General features: G+C 37.6%; 2 protein-coding genes across 5 annotated transcripts in view; one reads left to right on the forward strand and one right to left on the reverse strand.

Annotated features, from left to right (window-relative positions):
- The first annotated feature begins 1,499 nt into the window (after nt 1-1,499).
- Nucleotides 1,500-3,753, forward strand: LOC140224079 (uncharacterized). The gene has a single exon (XM_072297250.1). It carries the CDS (start codon nt 2,558-2,560, stop codon nt 3,455-3,457), a length of 900 nt encoding a protein of 299 aa, XP_072153351.1. The 5' UTR covers nt 1,500-2,557; the 3' UTR covers nt 3,458-3,753.
- Nucleotides 3,754-3,896: 143 nt separating this feature from the next.
- Nucleotides 3,897-17,905, reverse strand: part of LOC109033156 (sphingosine kinase 1) — a 150,323-nt gene continuing 136,314 nt past the window's right edge. For 2 of the 4 annotated variants that reach the window (XM_072297230.1, XM_072297228.1), the window contains 2 exons: nt 16,057-16,196; nt 4,751-5,477 (listed from right to left, as the gene is read on the reverse strand). In XM_072297230.1, the coding sequence (XP_072153331.1) occupies nt 5,277-5,477; nt 16,057-16,196 (341 nt within the window). In that variant the 3' untranslated portion in view covers nt 4,751-5,276. Of the gene's footprint in view, nt 4,589-4,750; nt 5,478-8,881; nt 9,023-16,056; nt 16,197-17,905 lie in introns of those variants that run through there. The other 2 variants (XM_072297227.1, XM_072297229.1) reach the window with 2 other exon arrangements.

A 17,905-nucleotide genomic window follows, 5' to 3' on the forward strand; every position in this document is an offset into this window, starting at 1 on the left:
TTTTCTAGTGGTCAATTACTGGATCAGCTATAACAAATAGATGTTTAGACATACAGAAGTTAGAAAGCGATGAGCCCACAGATTACACACAAAATATGACAGGAGAAAAATAGCTAGGGTTGAGGACGAACGTAAAAGGAGAAGAGTGCTTGATTGCGGTCCAGTAGTTGCGGACTAGTAGTAGAGGAAAGAATCCGGGGGTGAAGTCCAGAGCCTTAGCGGGCACAAACGCAGCCAATCCACATCAATTCGATTGGGAGCCCCGTGAGCGTCTTTCGAGGAGGGCAATCGAGATCGGATTTTAATTCCCTCCTGTTTTACGAGGGAATGGCATTCTGGCCAGGAATTATATCCCATCTCGTCAACGAACCAGTTGGCCTGCCCTACTGCAATTCGTTCCTCGAACGAAAGCAATAATAGCCCCATTCACCTCCGAGTTCGAGATTCCGGATCCGAAATTCTTTTGCCTGCTTCGGCCTCTTGATCGAATTTTTCGATCGAAAAGCGACGCTTGGTCGTTCGCGAACTCGGAGGGCGATCAAATTAATTTCAATTCCCTCTGGACCCCTGATATCGAGAGAGTAGTTGTAGGCACTCTGTTGCCACCTTCACTTGCCCGTGTCATTTAGTCACTTTACAAAATGATTTGCAACTCGTTTGTTATTCTTAAGAAAAAATCCTTAAAACCGTGCAGGCAATTTGCCAACAAGTCATTTTCAAAGCGTTGTAAATCGGCGAGTTTTTTTGTTTAATGAGCTTAGCGAGGTCTCATTCGATCGGTAATTATATTCTCTAGAGCTCTGCCTAAACCGCACGTTGATATCTTTTTTAGTTTTCTCAATTGCCATGGTTGCATTCTTTTTGGAATAGCCTATGTACTTATTTATAACTAATAATAATACTTTTTCTTTGGATGTACTGGAAAGGACATTATGCTCGACTAAATAAGAGAAGCAATTTAAAATATCATGATAATAAATAATAAATACATTCGAAACAATGTTTGAAATGTGTTCAATTAATACATACTTTCATATTCTGTTTCTATACATAATGTGTGCAAATGAAATTGTTATTAATGGCATTGGTCTGCTAGCGCACAACTCGCACCAGATGTGTCAATTCAAACTTCGTGCCACTCGAGTCCCTACTAGTACGTCATAAACATGGCGCAGAAATGGGAGATTGCACTAACCTCCGTTCAATCGATTTTGCCTGCCCCAACATAGGTCGTATCTCCAACTGCGGCCATTTTGCGCATTTTTTTCATTGCTAATTTTTTTTGTTTCCTTGACCTCAGCCCTGCAGTGTTCATTCTCATGCGAACAGGGTCCTAGGCATTCTCTGTCATCATGCCACCTTGTTTGAAAGCTGAGAGTGTAACCGATAGGTGGGTTTCAAAAGATATTAATTGTACGGGTAGTTTTGAAGTAAAAACAAAAATATATTTACTTTAGAAACAACCCTTGTCAATTCAAGGGTTTCTTACTTTTACAAGAATCATCACAGTTCACCATAGATTGTGCAAAAAAATGCCTCTTGCATCGATAAAAGCTCTGAGAAAAAAGAATAAAACAAACAAATTACAAAACTATTTTAGAGGCTTATTTGGTTTCCTTCGAAATTTCAGAATTCTTGGATGAGACAAAGGAGGCCTGAAAGTTTCTAAAACTTAGTTATAACATGGTGCTCAGTGGAAATGTCCAGCGTAAAATGTCCAAGAGACAAAATGTCCTGGTTAAAATGTCCAATTGTCATAATGTCCACGACAAAATGTCCAGAGGCTGAAATGGCCAAAATTTAAAACGCCCAAAACCCAAAATGTCCAAAACCTAAAATGTCCGAAACTTAAACGGGCGTAAAACAAGTGTCTTTTGCCTCGCCTTTATATGTGGCAACAGGTCAGAGAGACAGCTGAAGTTAATTTCATATTATGAACAGTGATGCCAGGCGTACGGATTTATCCGTGCCGCGCGGACATTCCCTATACCGACACGGACCGCGTACGGACAAAAACCTTTTGGGAAAAACTCTTCCCTATCTTAAACTATCCGTACGCGTGACGTCACAGAATGACGCTCAGCCAATAGCAGCACGGAGAGCGGTAGAGCGTACGGATCTCGCACACGGAGCACCCGGGAACACTGATTATGAATGAGTGTAGGTTTTCATATTTGAGATTACCATGACGATGCTGCAGGAAACAGAATTGTCAATCGTACTTCTCAATTTGGATCAAAAACTGAAATCGTAAGTGCCATAAAATTTGCATAGTCTTTCATTTTTAATATGTTGTGTATGATTGGACCTAAATTGTGTAGTGGTTTCATCGTTTCTTTGCCACGGCTGGCCAATTTTTTTTCTTCTTCTTGTTTTTTCCAAATTTAAAATGTGCAGTTACAAACAATATGAACGTCGTTGAGGTTATTTCTTCTCAAAAGGTTAGGAAGGATGGCAGCAGGGGCAAACTTTTACTTCACAACGGGTACGTGTACCAGTATCATTCCAGAAACAAAGGGGGGACCTCATTTTATTGGCGGTGTGAGGAGCGGAAAATATGCAATGCACGGTAAGTGCCGAGGATGTGCTAATGACCTTGCCTGATAGAAATTTATTGAGGGGTATTGTTAATTCCGTACAAAATAAAGAGCGGCCGCCAGTTCCAGCTTCGTTACAGGATATCGTTATCGAACCACCGTACAACTCGACAAAAAATCAAGAATTATTCCTACATTATGACTCGGCAGAAGCCTTACCGGATAATAGATTTTTAATTTTTACAACAGAAGGAAACTTAAGAATCTTATCAACTTCCAGGCTGATTTACGGTGATGGAACATTCAAGACCGTGCCGCAACAATTCATGCAGCTGTACACGATACACGGATCATTTCAGGGACACGTCTTTCCCTTAGTTTACGTCATTATGGAAAGGAAGACGCAGGAGTCATATACAGCCATGTTGCAGCAGCTATTAAACATTGCGGGAGAAATTGCCATCGCTCCGGAGTACGTTTTGACGGACTTTGAACAAGCTGCTATTAATGCTTTCCGAGCTGCATTTCCGGATGCAATATTACGGGGATGCTTGTTTCATTTCAGCCAAAGCATATGGAGAAATATTGTCAGCAGGGGTCTACGTGGAGCATATATGGATCGAGAGAACCCGGATAGAAGGCGGCAAATGCAGCAGTTTTTCGGATTACCGTTCGTCCCTCTGGAAGACTTAACAGATGTGTTTGACGATATCGTCGCGGACATTGAAGACGAAGACATACTGGACCTGGCCTCCTACATAGAGCACACATACATTCGAGGTTACCGGGCACGGGGAAGGATGGCGGCAAGACCTCCGGTTTCCCACCAGAATTCTGGAATGTACATGAATCAGTTACCAACAGAATGCACAGAACGACGAACGTTGTTGAAGGGTGGCACAGTTTATTGCAGAGGCTAATATCAGCGCACCACGTGAATATTTGGCGATTTATTGAGCACATCCAAGCTGAACAAAATGACGTAGAACAGCTTATTACGCAGATTCGAGGTGGTCACACTCAAATAAAACATCCGATTAGTCGCCGGTATATCAGTTATCAAGCCAGAGTGGAAAGTATCGTGGCTAGCTATGGGCAATACAAGGAAGATGAAGCGGTTGATGTTTATCTGAGAGCCATTTCCTACAGATTGAAAAAACCCAAGAGAATTGAAGAAGAAAACGAAGAAGGAGAGGCTTGAGGCATTACGTAAGCTGATGTCAAGCCATTTTGATTTTGCATATATGTGGACCTATGGGACATAAGGGACATTTTGCATATGGGACATTTTACATATAGGAGACATTTTGAATTCTGGACATTTTAGCTTTTGGACATTTTGTCGCGGACATTATGACAATTGGACATTTTAAATAGGACATTTTGTTTATTGGACATTTTTTATTGGACATTTCCACCTGTCACCTATAACATCAGTGCTTTACGTTTCCTCCTCGAAATAATGATATTGATTTGGAACAACACTAAATATAAGAAAAGAGATAATTATTTCAACGAATACCTGATATCTTCTAAAATCTTACAGGGGAATAATATCTAGAATGAATTTAAAGTCAGTAGATGGTGCAATAAGGAAGTAAATGTCTCTGCTGAGCCCTCTAAAGATTAGAGAAACAAAAATTTCAGGACCAAAGCATGACTGGGTCCATCCTGAATGTACAATCCAACTGAAAAACTTAAAAAAATACACAAAATATATCTAAAGCAACAAAATTTTTTAAATAAATTTTCGATACCTGAGGGTACGCTATTTGGAGCTCAAGTCAAAATAGTTTCAATGAGCCTTTAGAAGGCTTGCTCGTTTTTTTAAGTTGTCCCAGTCTTTTAGGAGACCTAAATTATAAGAACCATAATAAACAAACAACATAAAGGTAGAAAAACCTGGAGGGAGAAATTATGCCTTTTATAATAAAGGAAGTTACCTCTAGTCACTTACTGACATTTGACTTTAACATTTTTCCCGAAAATTGAAAGACATCGAATTAACAAGTTTTTAATCCAGTGAAAATATAAACGCATGAAGGACTTAACTGAAAAAAAAAGAAGAAAAAAAACTTTAATCTCGTTTCCTTACAGGAGGGTATTCAAAGATCAGTGAATAAGATCTACTATGCTGATACGAAAATAAAGGAAACTTTGAAAAAATTCATAAAAAATGTGATCCTCACTTCCTGTCCTCATCACATTGATTGCACTTTAATAGCAAAAATAATTATATAATTTCTGTGACATTAATTGAAAAGTTATTTCAAAAAGTACTCCACACTAACATAAATAGAGGAAAATACTTGACAAGTTTTTGAAATTACATCATTAATGGTAATAAAGGTTGTCTTTTCTTCCAGCCTAATGGTTTCAAAAACTTGATATTTGAACCCTTGCTTCAATTAAAATAAGTATTAAAAACATGATTTCTCTTAGAATCAGCCTAAATTCAAGTGAGAAAAAAAAAAAAAAAAAAACCAACCTGGCCGTTCTGATTACATCAAGTGATCAAGTAGTTATAATGTTGAAACACCTACTCGAATGAATTTAAAAGTTTCCATTGTGGTTCCTGAAAACTTAACTTTCTCTTAAAAATAAATAAATGCAAATTTTTACTAACATAAAATAAATGAAAAATAGGCATAAAAACACTGGTGAAACTTAAAAAAAAGAGGAAGTCTAAGTTACAACATTCGGAGACTATTAGACTCTATATTAAATATATCACAGCACTCACTTTTCTTGACCCTGTCTTGAATAGACAGAGGCGATACCAGGAACTATTTCCACTTGGAAAGGTTCATAATCCAGCAGCTCCCCATCTACCACAATGTGACTGCCAGTGGACTTTGGTTCCAATCTGAATGCCTGAACAGGAATCACTTCAACACCCGGTACATTTACGTGTGCTCCAGATGAAAGGCCTATCAAACACTGAACATAAAAAGAACATGAAGAGATTGGTCTGAAATAGAAAACTGGACTTGGCATTTGATTCCACTGGTTTAAAATCGTGTTTTGATATTTATGATGCGGCAGGGCAAAATGTGACTTACGGTGAGGGGGGAAAATTGAGACAACTGTACAAGCAGGATCGTTGTTCCTGCGAAAAATAGCTTTCCATAACCCGCCGCACATGACTCAGTGGACCACAGGAGATTACCCAGGCCCGAAGTCTTAGAGAAGAAAGCCTTTTCCCTCATTGATATCGCACCTTCTCCGGCTGTATCTCTCACATCCTTGTTTCCCCTCATGGCAGCATGCATCAAATTGCGATTATCCGGAATATACGATCACATATCTCATCCAGGGTGTCTACAAGATTTTCAAAATGAAATTCCCTGACAATTCCAGGTTTACCATGACAAAAAATGACAAAATTCCCTGACTTTTTGGGTTTAGCCATACGATGAACTAATTAGAAAATATTAAAAAAAAACTATCCTTAGGAATGACCCCGTAAAGTCGTATTCTGAATTACCATGGCTTTGGAAGGAGTTGAGTAATACTTTTGAAAGGAACGAGATCCTAAATACTCGAAATAAAGCTAATTCCAAAATGGTATACTTAGACTAAAATTCACCTTCAAAATTTAATTTTTAAGCTCTACTACGCTCTCTTTCTGACATATTGCCCCGTATACTTTTGAAAATTCAAACTATAGTTCACCCCGGTGGTTTCATAAATACTGGCATATTACTTAGTGCCCTGAAAATACAAGTCTCTTTTTCTTAAAATATAAAACAAGAGTTGTAAATGTGCCTAACTTAGGTAGATTTTGCTATAATCAAGAGGAAATACGAGTCTCTTCTCGATTTTAGATAAATTTGCTTGATTCGGGTTTTTTTTTTTTTTTTTAAGGTCAATTAATTCAATGGATTCCAGAACCTATTGTTGGTATTGAATTTGTCTTAGACTCAACAAGCGTTGGCTTGTTAGAATATAATCCACCGATAATATTTCTATCAAGGTGGATGCACCAGTTGTGAACATGTTGATTTAAGAACCAGAAAAATTTCATGCAAAATGCAGTTGACATTAAATATTTCTTTACTCAGTTAAAGAAAAACTAAAATTCTAGCACTTTCATTACATTTCCTAACTTATTGAAAAAATTGATTAACCATCTGCTCATAACTGGGGCACTTAGTTTCCTATCATTATTTACTGTAATTTTCTGCTGTTAGCAAGTTAACTTCATTCAAGTCTATTTAGTCTATCTTGCCATTTGGCATGAATTAAGTAGATAAATTAAATAGGGCAGATCGATTCGATCTTTAAAGTTAGCGAACACACATTAGTGAACCTAGCGGCCGTGTTGCAAACTGGTTGAACAGAGCAGTTTACATTATCAGCCACGCGAGCGCGCTACTCGGCCAATTCGGCAGTGACGAGCAAAAACAGCCGCGAAATGTTCGAATTGCGAAAATTCCCTGACTTTCACCGGTTTTCGATCAAATTCCCTGACTTTTCCCGGTTTTCCAGACAGTGATCAAATTCCCTGATTTTTCCCGGTTTTCCAGACCTGCAGACACCCTGTCATCTGATTGTGAGTCGCCCACTTTACTGATACGGAAGACAAGATATGTCTCACTGGGTCAACTGTCGGTTAGATTAATTTTATCTCGAAGCGTACAGAGGACCCATTGCTCTTGGCGCCCTAGCCCTGCTGATATCTAGGTGCCAGCGCGTGTGCAAAGCGCCATGCAAGCGGGGGGGGGGGGGGGGGGGCAAACAGCCTTTGTGTTCGAGCTAGTTGAAGATTAATACGATTTTATTTTGCTTTTTAATACTACTTTCTTTTTAAACACTCAAAATATTCCAAACTTTTATAACAACAATCGTTGGTTGTGGATCACTCCCCTTTAATATTGTCTTGATTAAGGTCCGAAATGAAAAATTGTTGATCTTGTTTCAATCATGTTTAATCTTCATAGTATTTTCTTCCCTTTTATGTAATACACGGTCCCCCCCCCCCCCCCCAAATGTTAGATTAAAGGGCATAACTTGATAAGACCAAGAAACTGTAAATGATGCCTCAGTGGGTTTTTGGATGAAATATTTTGCTCTTACCAAAGCTTTAGTGAAGAGTGCTAAAGAACACGGATGAATATTTTCATAAAATTTAAATTAAATGAATTTTCTGTCTCAAGCAATGAGTTTCTTTCAATAATTTGGCTGATTCAAAGAATAAATTAATCAAGAAAAAGAAAACTCCTAAATATAGAGATGTAATTTTTGTATCTTTGAAATTGAAAAAATGATTTCATCGGTGGGTGGATTTCAGCTAATGGGATAAAATATGGGAAAGACGTGTAACTGGTTGCTCAAAACTTTCAATTATAATATTTTCTCTCTATGTTCGGTTTTTTTGCGTAGAAGCAGGTCACACCAACCACGAAAAAATTTCTCAGGAGATTTGAATAACTCTAAACCTTTTTTTCAACGTACTAAACAGTGAAAATATCAGTTTGGTGACGTGTAACTTGAAGGTAGTCAATGTATCAAATCATTATATAAATAAACCAGGACCTTTTGCGAGCTTTGTCCATTTTTTTTTTTTTAAGTCTTGAATGTATATTGTTTGATATAATATGCATTGAAACACCAGAAAACTATAATATTCAATTTAATTTGAGACTTGAAGCAAGTAACTCAATATTATGTAAGTTTGGTGACGCTATGTGTTTTAGTTTGTGGCCACTCAAGAGACAGCGCTTGTGTGCAGATTAAGGCATGACTGAGTGCGGAAGTGGAGAACGAACAGGTGTGCACTTGATAAGTCCACATATTCCTTCCAATTTCAGCATGATTTCAGTTTTTTCCATGGTTTTTGGAGTGTCTCACTTATTCAATGTCAGTTTGGTGACGCTGTTTCCCATCAAAACTTTTGGTGGAATATGTGAGCGAATATTATATAAATATTTTTTTCTTGCATCTACAGGTGGCCTTTCAACCTAACTTCAATGACTCGTTTGATTTTGTTACTGTAAATTGGCAGGAAAAATTCATAACAGCAAAATGTCAGGTTTGGTGACGTCACCAAACCTGACATGTCCAATCCAAACTGACATGTCACGCTTGGTACAGAAAAATAATCGTAAAGATATTGCGATGTACGTAATTAAATGCAATAGTATGGAGATTACAGCAAAGTAGCCTTTAGCTTGATACGGCCAAATCACTTTTCAACTTTTTTTCAGAACCGTTTTCTCCCATTAGCTGAAATCCACCCCAGTAGAGGAGTAGAAATGAATCAAAATTTAAAAAAATTCATAAATCAACAAAAATGTAGCAACAAAATATAACAAAAATACATCAATAATAACAAAATAAATCAATTTAATAAAAAGAAATACAATCTTCTACGTCATATGTTACATGCCTGTCCTTGAAGACTAATGAAGAAATCTAAGTCCTCAATATTAGGTAACTTTGTTGATGTCATCTCGCCTATTGTTAGGAACCGGGAGGAAATACTGAGAAAGTTAGAAAAAAATTATTACCTTCAGGGTGGACGGTGGGCCAAATATTCAACATTAAAATCGAGATTTTGTAAAACTAAGACTAAAACACCGAGATCGTTGAGAGGAGGGTGGCATACCTCTTGACAAAAGAGCTAAGATGACCTTGATTAGCACTTGAAGCACCCAAAAGAAAGGAAGTTAAAAGGGGGTGGTATCTGAGCTTATTTGACCTAAATATTGAACACGATTAACTGACTGTTTAAAAAAATAATGAAGATTTGGGAATTGAAAATATTATATTTATATATATATATATATATATATATATATATATATATATATATATATATATATATAATAAAAACAGCATGGCTCGAGTAAAAATGAGGAAAAATGGTAAAAGGTGGAAAATTTCAGGAGGCAGTCCATTTTTCAGGATGAAAGATGAACGAATTGGCTTTGAGATGAAATTGAGAATATGGGAGAAGAATGACAGTGGCATTTTGCTCAATTCTTAGTTTAAAAAAATGCACTGCAAAGCTTCACTGAAAACTATCAATAACACTGAAGAATTCATTAAAAATAATACAAAGACAATTAGAACAGTCTGCGTCCAACTTTTATGCTCTGGAAAAATACTTCAAGTTTTGTTCAATTCCAAGTTCTCACACGAAGGGTGTGCTAAGCATGTTATTTGAGAGAAGTAATCAATTACACTTTTGATTCACGATTGTGAAGTGAGGTTGAGCATTAAGAGCTCTTCTCGCAGCCAATTGGTGGCTTCTTTCGCTATTGAGGAAGAGATCTTTTCCGTAGAGTGGCCTCCTTCAGCAAAACTTAGTCTGTGATTTTAGTGCACCTCGTTTGTATGAAATGAAATCATGGTAATTGTTAACAGGTTTTATCAGTCAAGGACTGGATTTCAGGCTTTGGCAGTAAGCTCAGTATTAGTTTTGATAAAAATAAGTAACGAACTCATGTAGTAGAATACCCTAGCCAAAATTTTCAGGTTTTTTCGATATGGAATACTAGGGAATGAAGTTAGTCACATTGAAATCATGAGCATAAAGGCATGATCTATTATTGTTTCTACTTTGGATGTCTAATTTCACCATTCCAATTTTTATCTCAACGTTTTGCTAATTTCAGAAGAATAATAAAATTTCTCTTTTATTGCTTGTTTTCAAAAATACTATAAAAATAACGATCTGCTTGAGAATTTCACTGAAGGCTTGAATGAAAAAGAAAACCACATTATTGTTACTTAAGGATAGAGTGTGGTGGCCTTTTCCATCTCTTTCCCTAATAGTGCCTCCTGGCTGCTGCAAAGCAGGGACAATAGTTAACATATTAATTGTAAATAGTCCCTATTTATCGATTTTAATTCAGCTAGAGTTTAACGACTCACCCATTCAAATTTTTTGTTGTGTAAATAGTTAATGCAAAATCATTTAATAACTTTTAGTTATGTTTATCAATAAAAGTTTAAAAAAAAGTACCCTAGGATGACCTGCTCAAGAAAAGATATCGATAGTAATACTACGGAATCACATGCCTTAGATTGCAATATTGGAAATTTTCTGTAACATATCTATAAATTTTTTCAAGGATGACTGAATATCAGTATTCCAAGAAAGGATTAATTACATGTATTAATTGCCTTCTCAAGAATATTCACCTAAAATTCTGTGAGAAAAGGATGTGCCCCAGTGAGGATGTAGGGTGGGACTTATTTGTTTTAATCAAACCAAATGTTACTTGTTCTTAAATGGGGCTATGTGATTAAAAAAAAAAAAAAAAAACCCCAGTATAGCCAAAAGGATTTTGGGGGAAAAAAAAATTACTTGGTTCCTATGTCTTTCGGGCACCGCACAACGAGGAATGAAAGACATCATAGGAGCCAAGTAAAATTTTTATTCCATGAAAAAGGCATGAACTTACTTTCAGCATAGTTTTTGACCTCCACTGTCATTATCCGGTGTCCAATAAATTTTGAGAGCGAAAAACCGGTCAAAATGGAGGTATTTTTCACGATTTTTGTGTATCTGGAGACATCGTGCGACAAACAATGAAAAATCTATGGGTCTAATGAAATTTGCCCTTCTATACTGAAGGTATGGACTTGCCATTTACAAATTTTCGAACTTTCAGTGTCATAACAGGGTATCTGATAAGTTTTTCAATTAAAATAACGGCCGAATTTAGGTATTTTAGACGTTTACAATGTGATTGCGGGCACCGGACGACGAGGAATGTAAGACACATCGGAACTAAGTAGAAATTTTTTTTAATCCATTACAGAGGGTATGAACTTACTTTGCACAAATTCTCGGACCTCCACAGCCAATACTAGGTAATCAAGAAAATTTGAAAACGAAAAAACGGCCAAGTTAAGGTATTTTTTATGTATTCTGGGTGCCATTTCGGGCATCGCAGGACAAAGAATGTAAGGCGTAGGAACCGAGTAAAATTGTCTATTCCATACAGACGGTATAAACTTACTTCCCACGAATTTCCGGATCTTCATTGTCATTACAGGGTGTCCAATAAATTTTCGAAAGCGAAAAAACGGTCAAAATTGAGCTATTTTTGACGGGTTTTCCGCCATTGCAGGCATTGCCCGACGAAAATAAAAGACCTAGGAGTTTTCTGACATTTGCCCTTCCATACTGATGGTATGGACTTGCTTTCCAAAAATTTTCGGATTTTTACTACCATCATAGGCTGCTCAAAAAGTTCATTATACGTTAAAAAACGGCGAAATTTCGATTTTTAGAGCTGTCAAGCGGGGAGTTAGGGCATTACCAAGTGAAGTGAGAGTGACCTGGGAGAAAAACAAAAATTTTCCCTTAATCTGCAAGGTATGTGCTAGGTTTGTACTAATTTTTGGACATATATAGCGTCAAATCCTTGTTGCTGGCAAAAATATCAAATATATCCGGCAAAAATGCCAAAAAAACCGGAAAAATCTCGATGTTAAGGCTCTGTGCCCGCCGGGTTAAAATTTGTTTTCATTGAAAATTCTCTTGGCTACCGTGTTTTTTTATTACATAGGACCATTTTAGACCAAGCAACATTTAGTTTTGTCGATTTAAAAAAATAAGTCCCACCCTTGGGGGGTGTAACGAGGCAAATCCCCCTTCTCTGCGAAGCAAGTCCAGGTCATCAGAGGCACATATGTCCTCTGGTAAGATCTACCAACGTTACTTGAGGTGCCGGATAAACTTCAGTGGGATGCCTGGATTCGGGCACCATAGAAAAAATAATGAAGTGTGAAATCGAAATTGAGAGAGAGAAAATTTTAACTCCAAGGGGAAAGGGAATTTAGTAGAGTTCCGTCTGATGCTGCTCAGCTTGCGCACCACTACTTCACTACTTGCAATAAAGGTTGAAAGCGTGTTTTCCAACTTACAAGTATTTATTTAATTCAAATTTAGATTTGTCAATAATTTCCACATATATAATTCATTCTTAAAAAGACATTCTGATCGAAACTCGAGGGGAAATGGTTCGGAAGGTATGAAAAATAAACTGCATCTCTAGGATTATTACCAACTAAATCTAAGGTCTACTACTTTTCTCAGGAGAACTCGCAGAGAGATGCAGCTCAGCTCGCGCACCTCGCTCCGCGCTTTCCACCGAGGAAAGGCCTCTACTCTTAGATCACGTTTGCAGGGGTAATACTCCTCAGCTCGAGCACCACGTCCCACGCAACCGAAACCTAAGAGGTCCAAAGCTGGAGCAAATCTTCGGTAAAGCCTTATCCACCGTACCGCCTATTTGCTCCAACCGCAGACACAACAAGCCAGAATCGCTAAGTAAGAGGAGAAATGCAGGCTCACCTCGCCGCACCTCGATCGACTTACTTGATTACTCGCTAACAGTCTGCTGGATCGGAACAGCTGACACCGGGCACGGCCCGGACCCCACTGTTTTTTAACTTTTCAAAAAAACCACGGGCTCGAGTTCCGTTCCTTTCCTTGAGCATACAAAATTTTCTTAAAAATATTAAATTAGAAGGGGAAACACTTAAAACGAAGAATTTACAGGGGGGGGAGGGGGAGATTTGACCGTTCTACCATAGTAATCTGGTAGTTTAGACACTAGAACATTGAGAGGCGCCCATTTTAGCTTAGTAGGTTACATATTCAAGAAATAGTAGGCACTTAAAAGTCACTTATCATAGTAAAAACACAGGTCTCCAAAAAAGAAAAAAAATCTGAACACGGCGGACTTTATGGTAGACTAAATAATTGACTTGTATGTAATTTGTACTGCTGAGTTCAAAATTGACCTCAATTTTTTGCGTTGACCCATTATCTACCCACAAAATTAGGATTCTCAAAAAAAAGGGAGTTTTCAGTGGGGAAAATCAATTTAGATTCATTTTTTTGGGAGACAGGTGCATAATGTTAAAAACCAAGGTCATTTTTGGATTCAGCAGATAAGTTACGTCAAATCAGACCTTAATGGGACCCATCCTTCATTGTAGTATTTATTTAAATGAAATAGGAGCAAAAATTTTGAGTCACAGCTAAAGAAAAATCTAGGTATATGCTATTAATATTTGTTAACTTGGCCCTGGCTGCAAATGACTTGCTGCAGGCGCTTAGGCATGAACCTAACTTTTATTTTCAAGGGATCCATTTCTAATTCAATCAGTCCACGTTGTGGCTAACACATCTTAATACTATTACGGTGTGGTTAAGAATGGGCAAAAGATATGGAAATTGAGGGAAGCCTCGAAGGCATACAGCTATCAGACGGACCCGACCGTGGAGCGACAACGATGACAGTAGAGGAAGAGGAAAAGAGCAAGAAAATAAACGTAGGATTCCCAATCGCTGATAAGTCGTGAATCGAGAGTTGATGTGAGAGCTTTTATTCTGTGGCCACTATAGCTATGCATTAAAGTGTACGGCGAGTTACGGAAAACTATTTTTCGCAGGAACAACGATCCGGCTTGTACCACAGTTCAGAGAGGATAATTCTATCATTCAGCACAAAGAACATCAACTTGTACTAAAGTTGACCCCTTCATGCAGCACTTCAAAGTTTGCCGACGAAGAACGCGGAATTGAAAAAACCAGTGTTAAAGTTTGCTGGCACAGTCCTGTATTCGAAGCATGAGCACCATATTTTCTAACCCCAGAGTATGAGAATTTTGACATGCATTTCTAGATTAAGGTATTAAAGAGTTGCAAGACAAGTCTGACTGGTCACAGCTACTGGGTTAAAAACTTACAACCTATCGAATTTCCAAAAAACTGTATAAATTTAACTTACGGGAGAGGGGGAAGGGGGCGGCTGCGGACCTTAACTTTTTTCTCAAAAGACAATCCCCCTTGGTAATACCTTAATTAAAAGAGGATAAAAAGACAAGCTTTTCCACAACCCGCAGGTAGCCATTCTGCTTTTTGACCAAATGACTGGTTTTGTGGCACGAGAAAAGGTATTCAGCATTAGTTAGAAGGAAAACCGCCCATAAGTGGCTCCAATGCTCATCTTTCGCCGATGGCCGCCATTTTGCAAAAAATGGATGTTTTGAGAAACTACTGCCGGATTCAAATTTCTTGTGCCAAATGACCCTTATGAACCAACCGTAATGCGAATCTATGGGTAAGCAATTCATATAGTTATCCTGTTCGCCGCCATATGGAAAAAAAACAAATTTTTTCGAAAAATTAGAGCCGAAATCAGTTTTCTCGTTCAAAATTACCCCTTTCCTTGGTGAACCACGCTTCTACCAAATCTTGGGAGGTTTGGATTTTCCCGTACTTTAAACTTTGACCAGCCGCCAATTTGTCAGAAATCAAGAAGGCCACATGTGATTTGAGAAAGAAATTTTCTTTTTTTATCTCTTTTGGATTGAGGTTTCACAAATTGGGGGGGGGGGGGGGTTGCCGATCGTTTGAAAAAAGAAGTTAGGGTCTGCTGCCCCCCCTCCTATGTGGGGAGCCCCAAGGGTAGCGTAGGGGAGGTGTGGGAGAGTTGGGACACTTTTTACATTTTCCCCCAAAGCACCCAAAATTTGCATAACATCACAGAGCTAAAAATATCCTCTTATTTAGCACACTCTTATGCTTCTTACTGCGAGGTTTGGTCTAAATTGAACGAATAGGAGCTTTGCTACAAATTAAATAGAAAAAATTTAAGAGTGTCCCAACTCAGACACCCCCTGGGAGAGTTGGGACGGCTCCCTGAGAGAGTTGGGACAGAGTAGAAAAATCTTCAAATTCAAGAACAGATTAAACTTTAATGAGAACTTGGGCACTTAGCAGCATATACAAACAATACTGCTTTACCTATAACGTAAAAAAGTTATTTTAACAGGTAGAAAAATTATTATAATAGTCAAAATGAGACAGTTGTAGTGACAAAGTAATAAATCAGTACGTAAAAATTTAATTTTTGAGAACAAATACCTAATTCTAAATTTTTGTTAAGTAGGTAACATCAAATTGGCATACAGCGACTAAACTTCAATACATTTTGGAAGAGAACGTACATACTATAAGTTGGGCCGTCCCAACTCTTCCACCAGTGCATTGTCCCAACTCAGACTGGAAAGTCCTTCCGCGTAAATATTTATGGTGAGAATTTGAGGTTAGGAATATGGAAGAAAACGCAAAGGGAGCTAATGACAGAAGATCTGTCCTCAACATTGGTACAAAAACATCAGCAAAATGTTTAAATCTCTGAGAACCACACGTCATTTTCTAAAAAAAAAAATACGAGCTTTTAGGCTCCAAAAAAACAATCCCACCTGAAAAGTGCAAAACACGGCCAATCGCTCCCGTTTCAAGGTCTGTTTAATTGGATGTCTCGGGGGTACCACCACACCAAAAATCGACGTTCTGCTACCAACTGTCATATGAAAAAACTAAACTGTCCCAACTCAGCCACATCTCCCCTACATTGATCCATGGATATCCCCTAGGTATCGTTGCTAAATATGAATCGGGTAAATTCTTAGAAGGGGTGGACCGGACTTTTGGGATACCCTGTATCTGATAAATGAAAGGACAAACACTTCTGTAACGCACCTGAAATAAGTGAGTCCGAGAAATACCAGCTCTGATGACAATTAACCAGATCACAGAATCACTCATCTTTGCATCAGGGGCAATTAAGCAGTCAGCAGCAATATGAGAAACACTAACTGCGTGTACCATTACAAATTCTCCTGAAAAGTTAAACATTTAAGAATAAAATTTGATCTTGAAAGTATGACATTAATGAGGAAAAGTATTCAATTGCAGATGTATATACAGGGTGGCCCAGACCTACTGTACCAGGCCTTTTTTTCGGTTAATTTGGGTCGTACGAAGTCCAGGACCGCGGGGATGACTAGGGAATCGACCCCAAGGAATCCGAATTTCATGGTCCCAGAGCCCCCTTGGAGCCTCTTAGGGGGTAAAAGAGGGGTCTGTACTTCAAAAGTCAGGGTTTTTATCAACATTTTGAAATTATCTCATTGGAATCAGAACGTACGGAAATTTTTAACTTACATCGACACCAACAAATCCAAAATTGGCCCATCCGTGTCCAAAATACCGACCCCTAAAGGTGGGGGACAGAGCCCCCTTTCAAAAAAATTCAAGTTCGTTAAATTGACGTTGAGACTCGGAAAAAATGAGCATTCATGGGTAATCGACCCCAAGGAATCCAAATTTGAGGGTCCCGTTGTCCTCAGAGACTTTCCTGGTGGGGCACAGGGGGACTCTGAACTTTTAAATTTAACCGGTGTGGAGGTTACCCTTGTGCCCCATCAGGAAAGTCTCTGAGGAGAACGCACAGTGGGGAAAAACGCCAATCTAGCCGCTCAAAAGTCCCTGTGTCAACGCTCTTGATTTTTATTCGTGTTTCTTGGGTTAAAAATGTAGCCAAAGGATAGGGGGACCCAAATTGAGGCAAGAAAATATTTTGTCAACCCCCCTTGGGCTATATTTTCACCGCACAATGGCCCAATCCAAAGAGCTTGGTGGACCATCTTTTTACACCTACTTTTGGTTCACTTTACGTGAATTTTCTTAATTATCTGATTTTCTGCGTTGCGTTACACTTCTTTCAAAACAATCTAATCAATTATAACATCACTTCTTAATGGCATTGTACACTGAAAAATTGAATGTTACGTACAGTAAAAATGTGAAATTAAAAATTAGTAGATCTATTCAGTTTACAAGACAATAACATTTATTTTCATCGATACAGGCGTTTTTTTAATACTAAGATACTTTTTGAATTGTGAAAAGACAATGAAATCAAACACTGAAACAGCATGAGAAAAGAAGAGGAAAAAAGAAATAAAGAAGAATCGAAAAATTAATGGAGAAAAAAGAAAGAAAAGATAGAAATTATAGCATTATAACTAAATAATTTTATAAACAACAAATAACAATAAACAACAAATAAGAATAATTTAAGTATAACTTAAACAATAATTATAACAATGAAAAGGAATAAAAGAAAAAAATATAAATGCAACAAAGCTGCGACTTTTACCTACTTTTTTTGGCATACCATTGTCTGAATCTATAAAATGTGATAATTACCCGCAAGAATATTCACCACCTCTCGTAGCCAGTGAAATTTTTCTTTCAATGTAATTTTTTGTGACTCTTATTTTGATTGCTAAATGTGTTCATGATGTTAATTATTCATCAAATTATAAGAGATTCAGTTGTACATTTTAATATACATTAATTTTGAATTTGAATATATTTCTTGAATTTCGGACAGAAACTGACTCTTGCTCTTCTTGATTATTCGTAGGTACATCAAAAAAAAAAAAAAAAAAAAAAAAAAAAAAATACATTACAACCTCTTTAATTTAAAAAAACAACGGACCAGTGTCCGACACGTTCAATGCCTTTTCTCCCTATCCAATAG

The sequence above is a fragment of the Bemisia tabaci genome, chromosome 2 (genome assembly GCF_918797505.1).
Source record: "Bemisia tabaci chromosome 2, PGI_BMITA_v3".
In the NCBI taxonomy this organism is placed as follows: Eukaryota; Metazoa; Arthropoda; class Insecta; order Hemiptera; family Aleyrodidae; genus Bemisia; species Bemisia tabaci.